The sequence below is a fragment of the Orbicella franksi genome, chromosome 14 (genome assembly GCF_964199315.1).
Source record: "Orbicella franksi chromosome 14, jaOrbFran1.1, whole genome shotgun sequence".
Taxonomy (NCBI): Eukaryota; Metazoa; Cnidaria; class Anthozoa; order Scleractinia; family Merulinidae; genus Orbicella; species Orbicella franksi.
Genome location: NC_138158.1, coordinates 20,191,081 through 20,210,400, shown reverse-complemented (window position 1 = coordinate 20,210,400; position 19,320 = coordinate 20,191,081). Strand labels below are relative to the sequence as shown.

At 39.4% G+C, this 19,320-nt stretch overlaps 3 protein-coding genes and 1 pseudogene across 6 annotated transcripts in view; all 4 read right to left on the bottom strand.

The window, feature by feature from the left end:
- The window catches only part of LOC145468872 (uncharacterized), a 91,897-nt gene that overhangs the window by 24,190 nt on the left and 48,387 nt on the right, over window positions 1-19,320 (bottom strand). The window lies entirely within an intron of this gene.
- LOC145468895 (uncharacterized) overlaps window positions 3,074-19,320 on the bottom strand; it is a 25,503-nt gene continuing 9,256 nt past the window's right edge. For 3 of the 4 annotated variants that reach the window (XM_081452606.1, XM_081452605.1, XM_081452607.1), the window contains exons 2-8: window positions 16,303-16,576; window positions 15,649-15,784; window positions 14,413-14,467; window positions 13,368-13,423; window positions 7,197-7,248; window positions 5,798-5,841; window positions 3,074-3,441 (exon numbers count right to left, since the gene is read on the bottom strand). In XM_081452606.1, the coding sequence (XP_081308732.1) occupies window positions 3,196-3,441; window positions 5,798-5,841; window positions 7,197-7,248; window positions 13,368-13,423; window positions 14,413-14,467; window positions 15,649-15,784; window positions 16,303-16,553 (840 nt within the window). In that variant the 5' untranslated portion in view covers window positions 16,554-16,576 and the 3' untranslated portion in view covers window positions 3,074-3,195. The other variant, XM_081452608.1, reaches the window with a different exon arrangement.
- Window positions 8,009-9,154, bottom strand: LOC145468906 (uncharacterized). Its single transcript, XM_081452619.1, has 2 exons — window positions 8,915-9,154; window positions 8,009-8,368 (listed from the first exon to the last, which is right to left on the bottom strand). The coding sequence occupies exons 1-2, from the start codon at window positions 9,120-9,122 to the stop codon at window positions 8,151-8,153; spliced, it is 426 nt and encodes a 141-aa protein (XP_081308745.1). The 5' UTR covers window positions 9,123-9,154; the 3' UTR covers window positions 8,009-8,150.
- On the bottom strand, window positions 10,541-12,352 carry LOC145468892 (uncharacterized; annotated as a pseudogene).

The following is a 19,320-nucleotide window of genomic DNA, read 5'->3' as shown; positions in this document are numbered from 1 at the left end:
TCTCCAAGTTTTTCATCAAATCTCCCGGTCTCCCAGTTAGAGTACCAAATCTCCCGGGAACTACCTACTGTGGCTCTTGTTAAATTTTTTTTTTTTTCATTAATTTCGTTATTTTCGAGACGTCGGGAACTTTCGGAAGGCCTTCGGGTGATTGTCGGAGAGTATTCAGACATTGTCGAAAATTATATTCTTACAATGCAAAGATTTCTAGCCGTCTCCAGGTTTTTGTATTCTAGGGGTTGGTAGGTATGCTATCTGTGTTGGAAAAAATACTCAATGATTCCATGTGTTTGTGTTGTTAAGTCAGAAACAGCTATAATATTTAGCGAGGCCAGAGGATCACCTACAATCATGGACAAAAGTCTTGGGACAAATTTGCACTTGTGGCGCTTTTTCACACGCGCCAAACAAACAGTCACGTGCGAATTCAACTACACTTGCTCAGCCCCTTCCCCCACCCTCCCTACAATGCTGGACACGTGTACACGCAATTTCTCCACACTTTCAACATTGTATAATATTGGGTGGGGGAGGGGGGCAGAAACGAATCTTGAAAAGGATTACAGTGCTTTTTTACACTCCGTTTTAAAAGCACAGATAATTCATGCAATGATACAAGTGTCTCAAGGAATTTTGTCCACCATTGTAGCTTGCACCCTCTTATGTCTGGAAAATTTATTAAGTTGTGAAATTTTGCCTTTGGTTACATTTGCAGCCTGAGATTGCACTCCTGCCTGTTGTGTCCCCTGAATAGGCTAACAAGCTGCACACTAACTAAATGTACATTCAATGCAAAATAACAAAGAAAAATAAACATCTCAACTGTAGACATTGCAACAAAACCCTATTTATACAAGTATTAATCTGACCGTTTTTCCAAAAACATGCCTGCTATTTTGGTGTGAAGTCTTTCATAAATGCAGTCATATCTTAGCACAGAATGTCCAAAATGATCAGGGAATGCTTTAGTTTTACTCCAGATGCTTTAGAAAGACACACGCTAAATTTGTTTGGCCTTTCTAGGTCATCCAGTCTTGTTTCGTTGAGATACATGTCTGGATTTATGAAAAACAGTACTGAAGAAATCAACCTTTTCTCGTGCTTTCCCTATGGCAGCAGCTAGTTAATCTTACCTAGCATGAAATGTGGAGAACTTCTGATCTTGCTGCATGTTTCATTTATTTATCTATTTTTTCATTTACTTATCGCTACCCCCCTCCCCTTTTCAATTGGTGTTAAGTTTAGCCCAAGCTACACTTGTCTGAATTTCAGTTTGCGCTGTGACTCCGAGGAGGAGCCAACCGATTAGCATTCTATAACTGCTGGCTAAAGAAGTCTGCCCAAGGACATCACTAAGTCCAATGAAAGTGAAAGTCGAACGATTTGCTAGCAAGCGTCGTGCATTATCGAACATGTAGCAATCCTGAAATGTATTAGAAGGGGCGTCATTTAGTCCTCCAATAGGAGGCCGTTTGAACTGTGACGATAATGTTGTGCTAGCTTTAGACAGCAAAGAGCTTTAGCCACATCAATTTAGGGCTTAGACGTACAATGGACTAGACATTTGTAGCTGGATGCTGTTGGCATTATTTGTCCTGAACTTTAATGTGGCTAAAAAGTAGGGTTGATATCGTACTTTCCCACTCATTGAAATTCAAATACATTCGGGAAATTGCTATTTATGAGCAAAACATGGCCACGAACAGTGTGAACAAATCATGTCAAAGGCTGATCGATCATAAGTAAAGCCCTGTCCAAACAGGAAATGTTTGGCGACCAAACACCATCAAACATTGTTTGGTGACCACACATTTTACCGTTTGGCCACCTTGTTTGGTGCTGTTTGATCGTGTTTGGTCGTGTTTGATAAAATCTGAAGGCCATCAAACATTTGATCAAACAACTTAACACATTTCTTTTGTTCTCGTGTTGATGGTCGATGTTTTGCTGTTTGAACAGTCGTATCAAACATGTTTGGCGCGCGCATGCGTACCACGCTTCCTGTACAATATTATTGAAGTATCCTGTCTCTTCTCTTCTCCTTATCCAGCCCCTGGTCTTCCCTCGTCTATTTTCCCTTTTTCCATACTCCTCGAATATTTCAACAAGGATTATAGCAGCTACACTCTTCTTTAATTTGAACCTTTGAATCGCAACCTGCGAGGTCTCACATTCCGTCATATTGAAATCTCGCCGGTGAGTGAGGTACGCTGGGTAATTTGTGGCCCATAGTTCTTTGCTTGTGGAGTTTGATCTGTGTTTGATCAAACATGTTTTAACCGTTTGGCCACTCACTTCAACATCAGCAAGTTTGGTCACCAAACAATGTTTGATGATTTTTGGTTGCCAAACATTTCCCGTTTGGACAGGCCTTAACATTTAATTTCCTTGTTTTATCAGTTTTAGGCGTTTTCGGCCTAGCTAACTGTCAGACATGTCTGTGATTCGCTAGAGCGGAAGAGATTTGCTTGTGTGGCTTCTGATTGATAACTGAAGTACTGACAACATGCGGAGTGTTCGCTTACTCATAATTATGGCCCAGTTTGTTTGAAGTTCAATCGATTCTTGATGTAGGAAACTCTTGCTCAGTCCATTTAGGACGATGCAGGCCTTTAGAAAGCTATAGTTCAGTTCTCCACTGAGGTTTTGATATGTGTAAGTTAGTGCTGATTTAGACTGCAATTTCATGCTGAAAGCACTCTTAAATGAAAAGACGGTGAATTTAGTCTTCCTGGCCTCAAAAGTCATTACAGGAGAGTTATTTCTTTTTATTTGAGCCACGATAAGCCTCTTGGCAAGCTAGCTCTAGGACAGAATTGTAGCAAGATTTTCAGTGACAATTCAGATTCTGTGGCTATGTTTTTCCAAATACAGACAGATATATTTTTGGCTAATATAAACCTACTTAAATTACTCCATTACACAAATACAGGGAGACATTTACTTTATCTATCTCATCACTTGTATCAGATATATTGGTGCTTAACATGGGGTTAACCTCATTGCACCTTTCCCTCTTGGATTGTTATGAAAAATTGTCGCTGCTAGTCATAACATTAAACTACCGTCAATTTTCTCTTTTTGCAATAAAACATGCCAAATTTACAATACTTCTGATCCATGCAAAAACTAAGCAAAGGTCAGCAGCCAAATCAAGCCTATACATGTACATAACATTTTGGCTACTACATTATGTTAGTTTTGGCTTTTGAACAGGCATGTAGGCCGGCTAGGGCAAAAACACAATACTCCAACAAGGAGCTTGTTCATAGACAACATACATGTACATGTATGTGCAAAGTTTAAGGTCATACAGTGTGTATATATATAAATATATACCATACACCAACCTGAACATTCGAGATCACTACCCGATACCATTCCACTGGTTGTGGCATTGTCGGTAGAAGAGAAAACGTCTTCTGAAGTGTCAGACCCCATCTATCATGAAACAGGTTTCAAAAAATACATGAAAGTTTTCAAAAATTGTGACAGTCAAACCTGCCATAATGCTGCATTGCCACTTAATGTAAACACAATTCTAAAGGTAGTAGGCGATTCCAGAAAATATCCATACCTTAATACCACGGGTGGCTTTTTGGAATTCCAAGGGCAAGGGGGGTTCTTTGAACTGGAAATCCAAAGGCATGGGGGTACTTAGGATTGCAATTCCAAGGGCATTGGGGGGAGGGGGTTCTAGAGATGACAAACAAGGGTGTGAAAGCACAAATGCACTGATGACACTGCTGACAATTTCAAGCAAGGTAGACAGTCAAGGTAAACTTCTGGGAAGATGTAAAAGCATAAAATCTCTTTTGTTGGAAGTTGTAGGGAGTCAAACTAGGATTCCAGATGGCTGAAGAACGGTGGGGGGTGGGGGTGGGGGTAACAATTTTCAAAGTCAGAGGGCATGGAGGGTAGAGGCAAGGGGGGGGGGGGGGTTTAAAATGTTCATGCTGCCTGAATGGTAGGGTATGGATATTTTCTGAGGTCACCTGCAATACAAAGCATAAATTTATGTCATAAACAATTTAGCAAAGTGTGATTATAACAATGTCAATTGTTTGTACATGTCCATGTCACCAACTTGAAAGCCTTCAGCTACTTTTATTTGGTCACTGGTAACATCATAGGACCGACAATTACTGTTAATCTAAAGACATGGGAAGTCTGGTTTTATTACAGAGGATCCCCACACTCAGTCTCCTGAGGATTTCCAAAGGTGACCTGAGACCAACCCAAGAGTACTGTCAATGACTGTCTATTACCTCAACCAAATTTGTCTATAAAAATAAACCTAAAACTTTCGGGCATAAATTATCTCATCAGATCGATGTAGAATTGATGAATGTGGCATGTGAGAGAACTTTAGAGATGTTTTGAGATAGGAGGTTTAAAATATTTACAACAGGATACACTAGAACAGTTGCCTTTGGTCGATGGCCAAGATGTGTTCCTTATTCCGCCACCAGGGTCAAGAAAATCTTGAATCACATGGCCCCAGAACATCATATAAAGAATGAAGTCACCAAAGAGAGGGGCAGACCTTAACATATTTCAAGCCTGTTGCTGTCTAATTTGATGTTCCACTTCGAATTCAGTATTAACATGTCAATTACATATTAGAAGTTTGTTTGCAATATTGGTCAGGCCTGCGACTAAAAAACAATACTCTGGTTTCTTCAAAACTATACCCAAAATACTGTTACCTTAATATATCAATGCATAATATCCAACAAAACACTCCTGTTAAGTCTCAACTGATACTAACAGAAGTCATTTGGAAAATTACAGAAACAAAGAAGTAAGTAGGTCAAAGGTGCCCGCCATGATAGAGAACCAAGTCAGTTTTCACAATTTTATCATTAGCTTACCGCTCTGAAAACCAGATGTGTAGAAGTAAACCTGTTGTAATTAATCACTTGTGAAAAAGTTCAACTTTGTATTGTGCTATTGATGATGTTTAACTGTGTAAATTGCCAAAACAGGGAGCAAAATTTAGATTTTTAACCAGGGATCTGTTTTATGGTTTGAAGCAGAGTTCCAGCTCTCATCAAGTGTTATTTGCGATGTGTTGAAGTTAATATTATTTGAAAAATCACAGATTTTACTAGTACCATGCAAAAAACTGATAACATGGAAAAATTCAAACTTGTACATGTAGATTTCTTCCACTCAGCTAAGCAAAATTCCAGTGCATGAATACCCAGACCACAATTACTACGATTATCAGTTGAGTAAGGCACAACGGAAGTTTGGTAACAACGTCAACAGCCATGCATCATCTGTTGCTCTGCTGAAAATTTTGGGCACTTTGCTGCCAATGATGTCAAAGGCCAAAACGTTGCCACTGGAAACGGAGCCAGTTGCCCATGACAACCAACTGGCGCCCATTTTATGAACCTCATATTATCAAAGAAATTTTTGCTACACCTATACGCCTTCATCACTGATCACTTTGTACTTCTTCTCTTGAGCGTACATAACTGTATATCTTGCAGGCTGGGTGTAATGACAACAACACAATTTTCTTGATAAAACCTGGTGACCAAGTTTTCATCACGCCTTACTCAACTACTAATTGTAGTAGGTCTTGTCGCGCAGCCTTTATATTTTCAACTGACAATGTCAATTAAAATAGTTGTGTTATAAGCTTGAAGCAAAGTCAGTCAGTGTCAGCCTTTCTTCCCCAGTGGGCAGTAATGTGATTACTACCAAGCTAACTGGCAAAAATTAAAAGGTTTTGACTATTGTTAACACAATCAGAACTGCATGTATTTCAAAAATATCATCTCACCTGGTTTATGCCATACATACATGTAGCCAATTGATCACCATCTCCTTAAAAAACCAATTGGATTAATCAGTCACAACAATAAACTAAAGGTTAACCTTCTAATATTGATGTTTGGAAAAATGGCTACTTTGTATATTAAATTATTTCTAAATTTACGAGTGTCTTAATGTATTCCAAATTTCACAATCTGAGTAATCATGTGATTATCTGTTAATAATACACTTGAAAAAGAAAACTATTTAAGGTCTTGGCTGTACACTAATTGTTTACATATAGTGGGGAGGGGGTGAGGAGAAAAGGAATAGCCTGCAGTCAATCCTAAAGATTTTACCGAACTCCGTTCACCCAGGAACAGGGAGCAATAGTACAATTTGATTGGTTAGTAACCCGTCAATCAAAAAGTGACATCAGAAGTTTGACATTCATGCATAATCCGACATCTGGAACACAACAAGATCAAAATACATATGATCGAGTCTGGGGAAATTGTTCTGTTTAGGAAACATTGAAAGACCTTTCAAAAAACAGCAAACACAGTGATCCAAAACCGGAGCATGAAGCTGCCATTTGAGTCTAGTCTGTGGACAGGTAATGTCCTTGCGGTCCACCTATGAAATACTCATGGGAATCTGCATGGTTACCACTGTTATCTACATGTCACTTCACAGCATTTGATACCTCTTTTTAAAATTTGCCACGTGCTTACACCTTGTATCGGCTAATTTCTATTGCAAGATATGTTTCAAAGTCTCCAAGTATTGGCTTTCAACGGAAAAACTTTGACATCTTTCGCGAACATGTATTGTGCACATTGATTGTGCTGCCTGGCTGGTTGATTCAGTAGGACTGTCAAGTGCAGTACATTGCATCTTATCATGAGATCACGGATATCATATCTTTGTCCACTTTTTCTTCAGAGACTGACGTAGCTTTACTTCAAGAAAGCTATAAATTTGTACAGAGACGTCCATTTGTTGCATCAATTGATCAAGCTTATGTATCTCCATTTTCCAAACTTCACTTTTTTAAATGAACAATGACAGACTTGGCAAAAAGCTAAAAAATCCAGTGAAATAAGCAAGGAAGCCAAGAGCAAAAAAAAAAAAAATACTACGCCCCTTCGATTCTATAGGATTCAGGAACACCAACTGGTTCTTCAAAGGCCCTCAGATAGAAACAGTTTGAGGAAGCCTGCAGAAAAAGTGAAACAAACCTGGCAGAATAAAGCCACTAATGGTGCTTTTCAAACACATACATGTGCATGTACTGGACTTGAATACACAATGTATGGGTCTGGGACTCTCTATCTAACACTTGGACTAATGGTCTTTCCACTTTTTTGGCCATGCAAGTCCTTGCACTCACAACCGCCTGTTTCTACAGGGATCATTGCATGTACCTTGTTGGCTGTCATTCACTTCCATTTCAGTCTCGGCAACAACACCAGGTGTCTGGAAAAAAAAAAAACAGTGAGATACTTCAATATTGTTATTCCGAAATTTGAGTTGTCAATCTTGGGGTGCAGCTTATCTACAAGTGTGGCTTATCCGCTGGTGGTTACCGTTCTTTCATAGTTATAATTGAAAAATTGTTGAGGTGTTGATACGAAAAATCATCCAACATCAGAAAACATCATTGCTTTTAAATTGACGGGACAGAGTCAACAAAGAAAACTCAATTAAATAAGAGATTATATCATATTACCATATTTTATTGAGTATTTAGAGAGAATTTTAGGCAATAAACCTTGCAAATAGAATTCTATATGTGCTGTATTTTCACGTGTGAAAAACCAATACATCCAATTGTAGATTGTGCTAGGCTACAATGTAGCTGAAGTACAATCAGAATTCTATTATTGTTGCACGAAGAATTCACTAATTGGTCTTGGCCTCAAATATATAGAAATACCAAAGTCATTAAAAGCGAAAAATATGCAGCGCGAAAAAAGTTTCCTTAAAAGGTCATGCATACCATATATGGTCCAGGCAACCCCATAAGCCTAGGCGCCAGTACCGAGCCGGCGGCCATTGAACTTTGCCACAACAAAATAATAGACTAAGGAATCTAGTAACTAAGCATCTTTATTAACACAAAACTTTCATAATGACATAATGCAACAATGATCTTGGAACCAGTAGACAAAATGAGTCCAATCTGCAAAGAGATAAAAGGACAATGTTGGCACGGTAGTCATGTAAATAGGGAGGGTGGGAGGGAATTAGTGAATTCTTCGTGCAACAATAATAGAATTCTGATTGTACTTCAGCTACATTGTAGCCTAGCACAATCTACAATTCTATAGCATGTTGCACTCAGAATTCACTAATTGGTCTCGTTTAAAGCAACTGACCTAAGAAATGACTGCTGTGCCAAAAGAAACAGAGTGGCGTGGGCGGTAATAAAAGCGATTGAACGTCGTCTCTCTTGACCAATCGGCTGCAGTCAGGATATCTTTCACTGATACACCACTCTGTCTTGCTGCAGAGGAAGAGGCGCCTCTTGTTGAGTGAGCTTTAAAAACACTAATGTCTATCCCAGCATCCTGTAAAGTCAGCTTTAGCCATCTACCTATGGATGTTGAAGAAACGGGAGAATAAGGTCTCTGAGTGGCTAGAAACAAGGGCTGACTATCACCACTTTGGTTTCGGTGATTTTCTGTCTTTTTAATGTATTCCCTGAGACAGGCAACTGGGCACAACTGAACATTGCCTTTAAGAGCTGGGAAAAAGAAGATGATATCTTTTCCCGGAACTCTGGTCTTAGTTAACCCTGGAATCTTGAACTCTACGCCCTCTGGTAAATACTGCATGAATGTCAAATCTAAGGCATGCAAATCAGATTGCCGCTTGGCACTTGATAGAGCAAGTAACATTGCACACTTCCTTGAGAGGCGTTTGATATCTAAGTTACTGTTATCTGGCCACTTCTCAAAAAGATTAGTAACCAGAGAAACCTCCCAAGTGCCAGAGTAACGGGGTTTAGGTGGTCTGTTATTGAATACCCCCCTCATAAAGCTACACACAATTTTGTGTTGACCCAAGGGAGATCCATCCAAGGGTGGAACTGTAGAGCTTATAGCTGATCTATACGTGTTAATTGTAGAGTATTGTTTACCTTGCTCAAACAACTCTGTGAGAAAGTGAACTAAATCACTTACAGCTGGACAAAAGGGATCAATCTGTCGTTGGCGACTCCAGCCACACCACTTAGCCCAACAGGACTTGTACTGAGCATTTGTTGATCTACGTTGGGCAGAGAGGAGAATATCTGTAGCTTCTTTTGATATGCCCTCTGAAGAGAGGTGTTCCCTGAGAGTCTCCATCCTGCTAGAGGCAGGGAGTTGTTGACGATCATTGGGTGTCTGTTCCCCAGTGGGTCTAACAGCAGGTCGTTGTGGGCTGGAAGCAAAACTGGATTGTCTGTTAGCAACTGTAGTAGGTGGGGGTACCATGCCTGCGCTGGCCACACTGGGCATATGATCAACAAAGTTGCTCCTTCGAGGCTTATCTTCCTCAGACATTTGCTGATCAAGTTGAAAGGGGGGAAGGCATAAGCATTCTCTTCCCTCCAAGGCTGAACCAGGGCATCGTACTGCTCTGCTAGGGGATCTGGCAGATAACTGTAGAATCTCTCCAACTGTGTGTTGTTCCTGTTGGCAAAAAGGTCTACAGTAAAGGGACCGAAACTGTGATTCAGAACCTTGAACACTTCTGAATCGAGTTTCCAGTCTGCTACATCTGGTTTTGCTCGAGACTCTGCATCTGCTATGACATTCAGTCGACCTGGAATGTGCTCCGCTCGAAGAGTGATCTTCCTCGCGAGGCACCACTCCCATAGGGAATGAGCATGTTTGTCTAACACACCCTGCTTGGCTCCCCCCATTTTGTTTACATAAGCTATAGCCGATGTGTTGTCCATTTGTATCAGGACATGGGCATTGCTCAAGGATTTGGTGAAGGCCTTGATTGCGTAGGTGGCTGCAAGCAGCTCCAAGCAATTTATGTGAAGTGAGGATTCGAGAAGAGACCAGGTTCCCCTTGTCTCGATGCTGTTGCACACAGCCCCCCAGCCCGACCCTGAAGCATCCGACTGGATTAGCAGGTCTGGAAGGAGACGCTTCACTGGTCTGGAGTTGGTTGTGGCCAGGTTGGCTACCCACCATTCCAGGTCTAACATAGCTTCTATGTCTAGAATTACCTTCTGATGGAGGGGGACTCCCTGGTGGTCTAAGGAGCTCTTCTGGTGTTGAAGTGCCCTGTAATGGAGTGGAGCCTGGAAAAGTGCTACTTTTGCTGCTATCATTTTGCCAATTAAGCGTGCTAGATCTGACTGTGAGGCAGTCCTGGAATTTAGAAGTCTTCTGCAGTCGTTCCGGAGGTTCAGGACTTTGCTTTCCGGAAGGGAAAAGCTCATGTGAATGGAGCTGACCAGAACACCTAAGAATTCCATTTCCTGTGAAGGGAATAGAATAGATTTCTCCATATTCACAATGAACCCCAGATTTTCCAACAGGTGGAGCATTAGTGATACATCTCTCATAGCTCCATCCCTCTGAGAATTTAGGATTAGCATGTCGTCTAGGTAAATACATATCCTTAGACCCAGTCTCCTGACATAAACTATCAGGGGCTTCAGCACTTTTGTGAAGACCCGAGGTGCTGAAGTGAGACCAAAGGGTAGGCATTTGAACTGGTAAGTTACATTTTTGAACTGAAAGCAAAGTAGCTTTTGGTGTGCCGGGTGGATGGGGACCGCAAAATATGCGTCCTTGAGGTCTATTTTGCACATGAAGTCGAGAGGACGAAGACTGTCCGCAACCACCTTCAAGTCCTCCATCTTGAAATGATGGTGGCGCACAAATGAGTTTAGTGTGGACAAGTTTATCACTGGGCGTTGCCCTCCCCCTTTCTTCTCCACTAGGAAAAGGTTGCTGTAAAAGAGGTTGCAGTGGTGGGGAACTTGCTGTATGGCTCTCTTGTCTAAGAGACTGGCAATCTCGTCCTCTACCAGGGCGAGCTGACTGGCATTCAAACAATGTGGGAAAGGCAGCCTTGACTGCCTGGGAACCCCTGTAAGTTCTAGTTTGTAACCCCTCACAGTGTTGAGGGTCCACTGGTCTGATGTTAAGAGTTCCCAGTTCTGGAGAAAATACTTTAGCCTCCCTGCCCTCGGGATGTTCTCTAAGTTGAGGTAGACAAAGGGAAGGGGGGAAAGTGAATGAGTATGAGGAAGGCTTACCTTTGTTTCCCCTGCATGTAGTTTCTGTTGGGAGTTTGTGAGGGCTGCTTGTTGGACTTCTGTTCGGACGCAAGCCTTTGGTCCACCCCTCCCAGGTAAGGCTTCCCTTGGGAGGGGGCCCTCCAAAAAGGCCGGTTGTTATTGTAAGGCCTCTTCCTATTAAAGCTTTCACTGCTTTGATTTCCAGAAGGCAAATGGGCTTGGTGAGAGGAGTGGTCATTCTGCCCATGGGTGTTTGATGAACTATTGCCTCTAGAAGATTTCTTTTTGAACTGGTTTTTCTTGCTTTGAGGCTGGATGGCTTTAGAGACTTTTTCAGCCAGTTCACCAACAAAGTTAAGTTCCTTGGCTTTAGATTCACCAAACAGGAACTTCTGCATAGAATCAGAGCGCTTACCGAGCTCAGTAATGTCGGTGATATGTGTGGACTTAACAATATCCTGACGTCTATGTTTGTTAACAGTAGCCACAGCATGTCCCAGCAAGCGAAGGCTTTTGAGAACCAGGTTGATTGCCTCACCGACCTGTACAGCCTGTGGGTCCCTTTTCAAATGCTGGAGAAGGATGCAAAGTGGACCAGCTGCATCCATATAATTTCTCTCCGTCACTTGGAGATCCTGTTCCCAGCGAAGATTAGCTAGAGACTGCTTACCTTGAATAAGGACAAGCCATTTATCAAGCTCTGGAACATGGAGAGCGGGAACGTCGGGCTTAGGAAATTGTTTGACGAGTTCGCTATGAGCCTTGTCCTCCATGCACGATCGGAACTAAATATCAATGATTTCCTTGAGTTCCTTATCGATATTCCACATACAATATCGAGTATTTGTTGAGCCTGAAGGCGGAGGAATTTCATCAACTACTGTCACTTTAGAAGCGTGTTTCTTCGCTTCGTCTTTTGCCGCCAATAGGGCTGAGGCAAAGGGATCGGCTGAACCGCCTTCGGAGACCTTAGCGATTTTGCTCAAAGGTTCCGTATCCCTGACAGAAAGGCAGCTAGGAGCTGCAACGCTGAGCAGGCTTGCTGCGTAGGATCTCTTTCGGCCGGTTTGCTGTTGGTTCGAACTGGGCGGGAAACCGTTCAACGACAGACGGGTTTCTTGCAAGGCCAACTGATCCTGAGAGGCGCCGGTTAGTTCGCCCTCTTCCAGCGTAGAATCGCCATTAAACGATCCCCTTGGAGATGTAGGCGACTTGTCATCATTTTCCGAGCCCATAGACCCGTGATGAGACACATTTTCATCATCCATAATGGCTAAAAACTTCCACAGAAAAATGAGAAGGTCAAACATCCACTTGCAAAGTGAAAATGGCCGCCGGCTCGGTACTGGCGCCTAGGCTTATGGGGTTGCCTGGACCATATATGGTATGCATGACCTTTTAAGGAAACTTTTTTCGTGCTGCATATTTTTCGCTTTTAATGACTTTGGTATTTCTATATATTTGAGGCCAAGACCAATTAGTGAATTCTGAGTGCAACATGCTATAGAATCAGCTTCACGTACAGTATTCTTCACATGTGAAAAATATAACCAATCACCGTCCAGAATAGAGCTACTTAGCCAATCAAAGCAAAGCACTCAAGTGGCTTCCGAGAAGCGCGGTCTTGAAATCAGCGCCCGCTTGAAGTTTGTTTCTCGAAAACATGGCTTCAGCTTCCCATTTTAATTCACTTTTGGAAAAACAGCAGCAGAATGTATCCAACATCTTGAGCGCTAGCACTTCAGCTTCAGAATCAATGGACATTCAAGAAACCAAGGAAGTAAATTTAGCATCAGGAAGCCATGAACATTCAAGGGGAACATTCAAATTTAAACAGTGTCAGTCAACAGAGTCTGAATTTGTTTTTGCACAGCGCAAAGTGTCACCATTACATGACTGAATCTGGCAGTGATTAGGGACAATCAAAAATATTTCACACTTTGTATTTACGAATTCTTCCATATTGTATTTAAGCTTTTGCAGGATCTTTGTTTGCCTGTTTAACTGGACTGGAAAGCGGATTTGTTTTTTATTACGCTCGGTCATTCAGATCAGTCTTGAATGTTTTGCTGTCTGGCATGTTAATTAGTTAATGGCGGGTATCGGGAAAAATAAAACTGATTTAAAGGATATGTTTAATTCTCGCTATATATACACTAAACAAATTACAGCATAGAAAGTGCTTTGTACAGATTTTTATTCACTCATTGCAAAACTTTGAAAAACTCACTCGTTCGCTGCGCTCACTCGTTCATTTTCCAAAGTTTTGCAACTAGTGAATAAAAATCTGTATGTTGCACTTTCTATAAAGTAATTTATATATATCATATTATCATTATGATATTACCTCTCCAATATCTCTATTTAAGGCAGCTGGTTCATGAAAGAGCATCAGTTCACCATCTGTAAAAATATAATGGATTTATGATCTGATTGTCCCATTCTACAATGAGTTTAACTTTAAATACACTGCAGAACTTTACGTTATACAGGTATTATTACATGACTAAGTTAGTTCAAAAGATCAATAACTAAAATCAACCAATCAGACTGCTCCACTGCCAGTCCAATATTCTCTATGTATTGAACTGGACACAGTCTCAAACGATCCTGCAAGATCATTCTTGAAGATTTTTGGGTAGTTACAGTCTGTAATAAATCTCTAATTAACCAAGCTTGCTCAGGACCATACTAGGAGAATATCGACCCTTGGTCTTTTTTGTATGAACCTCGCTGACCTCGGGCCAATATTCTCCCAGTAAGGCCCTCGCTCTTAGTTGATAGGATACATATGTATGGCATGTACTCTTCTGTGGACGAAAACCCATGTTTTATCAGTGGGAGTAATAAATTAAGAAACGAAAAAAAAAAAAAACACACACACACACACACACACACAAACTATGATTCATTGTATCACCAATCTTTGATTTCTTGCAATAGTTTTGTGTTTCAAGTGGATCCCAGGTTTCAGTAGACATACGTAATTTGTTTTGAAAAAAAATCCATTCCTTACAGGTTGGCAGTGTCCACATAGTTCTTTTTATCCAGTTACTTCAGAACAATAATTAAGGGATGTAAAAACTTCTAGCTCACAGTGATAATTCCCAGGTTTCACTTGTACAGCGTTCTTTAATATTATTGCAGTCATGACAGAATAAAACATAGACAGCTGTACAATAATATTGTGCCCAGTTTTGCAAGATTTTTGTTTAACATTTAATTTTTATTAATTTTTTTGATCTTATTATTTTCCCTTGCCAACCTGCACTGTACATGCAAAGTAGGTGTTCCTGATGGGACCAATAAGTTCAAATTTTTATGTTGTGTGGAGATTTACACACTGCATATTGCAAAGAGTGATTCAAGTAAAGTCATCAACAGTTATTTACCTGTGGAGCTACCACAACCTTCAGTGGCTGTATAAAGTTGCGACTGTTGAGGTACCTGACAAAACAACAAGGAGAGGAAACATTGCAAAACTCAAACTGGACATCAGACAGAGGTAGTACAGGCAGTACAGGCACTGAAAACACTACTTAAAATTTTCAGCCTTTTTAGGGACACAACTGAATTATTACAATATATAGCCTGTGAGCAGGCTCTTGTGTTTGGGCTGGGGCATGAGCAGCAAAGCCACAAGAGACAAGAGACAAGAGACAAGAGACATACAGGTGTGTTGCAAAAAGCCATTGAATTTCAATTTCTGCCCTTTGGGGAGCGATAAATAGGTGTCAACTGCATGTAATGTCATGCATCAAGTATCAAATAACTAGCCAATGGAAACTAAGGAAATGTAAATAAACATGACATTACTTGTTACACGTAGAGATGTTTATGAATCTATGAATCTATTAATCTGTGAATAGTGTAGAAGCTCCAAGAAAAGTTGTGAATAGAGCGAATGATTATTGCCAGGTATGCAAGTGTTAATTATTTAATAGCATGAAGTATGGAACCAGGATACTTGGTCAGAAAACCAGGGAAAACTTTATTCAATTATCCAATCGGACAGTAGCCACAGCAAAAACAGACACCAATGCTTAACTGTTTAACAGTAGAAACTGTTTACTATCCCTTTAGTATCCGTTTGAAAGGGATCATGTAAAGAGTTTAAACACTTTTTTTTATCTGTTTACAAACATCTGGTCTTCGTTTAGTGATTTGGGCAAAACATTAGCACGGTTTTCTCATCCATTTATTTAATCTTCTATTTGTTTAATAATTTAGGCAAAACGCTAAAAACGGTTAGTTTCCACACAGGGAGCAGAGGAATCCTATTTGACCGTATAGGATATCAACAGACACGTAATACAATCCCATGCTTACAGTTTGATCACTTGCAGTGATTTGAATCAACAACAGATTGATTCACACTTCAATTGTACGGTGAATTTTACTGGAAATACAGTCAAATAGGACTCCTCTGCTCTCTGTGGTTTCCATTTATACAATAAAGCTCTTGTGTAAACTGAGAAGATGAGAATATTGTGAGTTTTAAAAATTATTGAGACCGACGTTGACTCACACACAATTGGTATATGGTAACCTTTATGATGACAGATAGCTAACTGTTTTAATAATAATTCTATTTTTTAGTACTACAGATGTCAATATTTCAAACATACCTGATCACCCTCCATAACAACATAGAGGACTGAATTGCCTGTTATCAATCTTCTAATTGTCTTTCCATCCCATACACGTGGGGTGCCATGGAACTGAAATGTGATGCTATCCTGGGTGACAGCTGCACATGAAAACCTTAATTCAAGAAAACAAAAGTCACCTATTTTTACTTTCATCTTACAAAATTAAATACAAATACACACTTAATTCTCACGTAATAAATTCTATTTAGAAGACTGTTTACCACTATTACATGAATGCAAGTTTTGGATCTTTACCAACATTTATTCAAGCACGAGCTTAAATTAACTCCCAGGCTTTAACTGTTGTTACTACTAACTGTTTTACAATATAAATTCACTTAAATCTGCTCAGTTTCTCTAACACTATGCAAATTGAACAAATGCAACTACCACAGTCACAACTATAATTTTTACACCTTTCTGATAAAGTGATTTTTTAAAAAAATTGGTACAAATTAAATTAAGCAGCTCTTTCTGCAATTCCCCCCCCCCCCCCCCCCCCAAAAAAAAAAACTGAATGCACTACAGCAGTGACTATTACCACTTATATGAGAATATTCAGGGTCCAACATGTATTTAACCCAACAGTTAATTAACCAAGAGACTACATCCTATCAAAAATTTCCATACCTCCCATTCATTAAGTCAAAGGTAGGAAATGCCTCCTGCAGTTGATGCTTCACCATATCCTCATCCATGTTTTTGGAAAACTGGACATACTTCTTATATTGTCCCCGGATTGGCTTTTTAATTTGTGCCATTTCAATAGTATTTGGTATATACACTTTGCCATTTTTTCTGCTGTAGTCATCATTCTTGAGCAAAACAACAGTTCTAGAACCTTTAGGTTTCTTGACTACTGCCTCATCTGGCGGTGCCATGACTCAGGCATGTGCAATGTTTTCTGAAAAAGAATAAGTAATGTTTAAGTCATCACAAAAGTCACATTTGATGACACAGGCACAGAGTAGTTAAAGCTGCAGTCACCATAAACAATGTATTACCACTATGTTACTTCCATTAATGCACATTAAGACCTTCAAACTGATTGGATGTTTCCACTTCAAACTACATGTAATGCAGCATCCTTCACTTTGTGATCACTTTTTAGGCAGAGGGGAGACGAGGCACTATCCAAGTTTACTGATCTAATAACCTTGTTCTTAAGGTCATCTAATCTCAGAGGTTTAGACTGTGTTGCATATTTTTAAAGAATTGAGAAACATGATGGGAGACGATCAAAGCAAATTATATGTTTAAACAGCTTTCAACAGAGTATGCTTAATTTCATTGGATATAATCCTGTCAACTGCTTCTTGAGAGCATTGATAAAGACTCCTGAATTGTACAAGCATCCTTTTTGAAGGATATTATAATGGTTAAAAGTTGCTATATTTATTTTTTCCCTACATGTATAAGAAGAATATCAAAAATATGTTATTGATAACTAATAGATGACTCTATAGCCAGCTCTGAGTCATGTACTGACATCCAAGACTAGAAATTAAATATTTATAAAATATTCATTTTGTGGCAACTATACTCTTAGAGGTACATTATGATTTGCAGCATTCTCAAAATTTGAAATCAAACACGCTGTTGTTTACCGTGTTTATAAGGGCCAGTGTCATCTCTTTTTTAACCCAATAGTGAATTAGTGATATTTATTTCCTGTTTTTTTTTTTTCCTTTCATAACTGTGGTGATGGTTAATCCATTTGTAGATAATAAATACATGTACAGTCAAACCTCCAGTTGCCACCACCTCTTGTAACTGACCACCTCTCCTCAGCGACCAGTTTTCCAAAATACCAAAAGTTTCCCAGTCAAATCACTATATGTGGGATGTCTTGTAAACGACCATCTCTTGTAAGCAACCGCGACCACTTTTAGAGCTAAAAGTTTGAAATTTTCTTTTGTTTTTAACCTCTCGTAAACAATTACCATTTGACAGATAATTGAGTGGAGATTGGATAATAAGGTGTTATAAATTTATATTATTGCATTCCTGGGTTGTACAAGAGACAGAAATTCTCGATGGGAAAAACAGGAGTTTTTTCTCAAAATTGACTTTCCACAAGTAAAAACAGTTAAAAATTTAATGAGAAAATACACATACACTGCACTCTGTCAGTCTTTAGTGAGGCAACAGTTTGACCCAATATGGTCTAAGTTCTTGTAAGCGACTACCTAGGCTTGACGTTTGGGTAAACGCTTACAGGAGGTTTGACTGTACAGTGTATATAGATCTAAGTAGAATTAATTATCATAACGATAGTTATGATCATGGTCCCACCTTTGTGGAACCTAAAACCTATGACAACAATGTGTCCCTTTAAAGTGCCATTATGATGAAATTTCCATCTTTCCTAAGTCATTTTAAAACATAAACAAGCTGTCTGTACGAGAAAAAAAAATGCTGTTTTACTATTTTCAAATCTCTCTTTTCATTCCAGAGATATTCAAGTTTTTAAAATATGCAAACAAGTGATGATGTCATAAACTCAACCAAATTTTAATTTGATCAAACATGACGAAGAAAGATATCTCAGCTAATTACTTGCATCAGAAATATCTGATTTTTTGCAGAAAGATTTTACTACGTGTGCTCCACAATGTGAGCTTAACAGTTTTGTTACCATGGCATCATACTGGGTTCCAGACCCCCTGATATTATTAGCTTTTATGGCCACCTTTGGCATTCCATTTTCAATTGATATTTGCCAATGGTGCCTCATCTCCATGATACAGTAAGCATATAAATTTATTAAGTTGAGTTCCTGGCCTTGTTTAATGTTTTTTGAGCTGAAAATCACTAAAATATTGAAATCAGACTGGAAAAGACTGAGTTGCCATGGGAAAGGAATTCTTAGTAAGAGTGTTCATAATTAACCACCATAACTATTAAAACTAAAGAATTATGCCTGTATTCTTGACTTGGAATACTTACATTCATTTAAAAACCCTAAATGCTTGAATTGACTTCAATTGCAGCAATAATGTTGGTCTGTATTAATTACACATTGACTACTCCCTTAGGGTTTAATTAGCCTAATTGTCACCTAGGAAATTGCAAAAATAATAATTAATATCCAATCATTTCGCTTTGTTTCAAATTGCATGCAGAAACTTGAACTAGTCATGAAATATTAGCATTATTAGAAACTGGATCTTCATTGAATAATGCAATTCAAGACTTTTCATTGGCATAGCCATCATGGTATATGAGCCATTATACCATGTTCTACAAATATGGTAAGCATAAAATTATGTGTAATCTTTTGGGGTGTTTTTAGATTTAGTTTAATTTAGTTTTCTATACTTTGTAGACCTTTTCAATAAAACAACTGAAGGCTTGCAAAAAGGGCGTATACATGTAGAGCATTTTGGGCAGATTTTTATTTTTTGCAGGATTGAGCTAATTTTTGGCAGACTGACTTGTTTCGACATGAAAAGTATCATTGCGTAAAAGATGCCGCTCGGAAAACTGAGTTTTTTTGCATACGTTATTTTTCAAAAACGAAGCGCAAATCAACAAAAACAATTATGCAACGATGCTTTTCGTGTCAAAACAAGTCAGTCTGCCAAACATTGGCTTGATCCTGCAAAAAATAAAAATCGGCCCAAAATGCCATATACGCCATTTTGG

What these genes read in the sequence shown, in the direction of transcription:
- LOC145468906 (XM_081452619.1), bottom strand. Translation starts at nt 9,122, where the DNA reads ATGGAGACTCTCAGGGAACACCTCTCTTCAGAGGGCATATCAAAAGAA. An exon ending in CACAGAGTTGTTTGAGCAAG is followed by an intron (nt 8,369 to 8,914) that starts GTAAACAATACT and finishes CAACATCCATAG; the next exon opens with GTAGATGGCTAAAGCTGACT.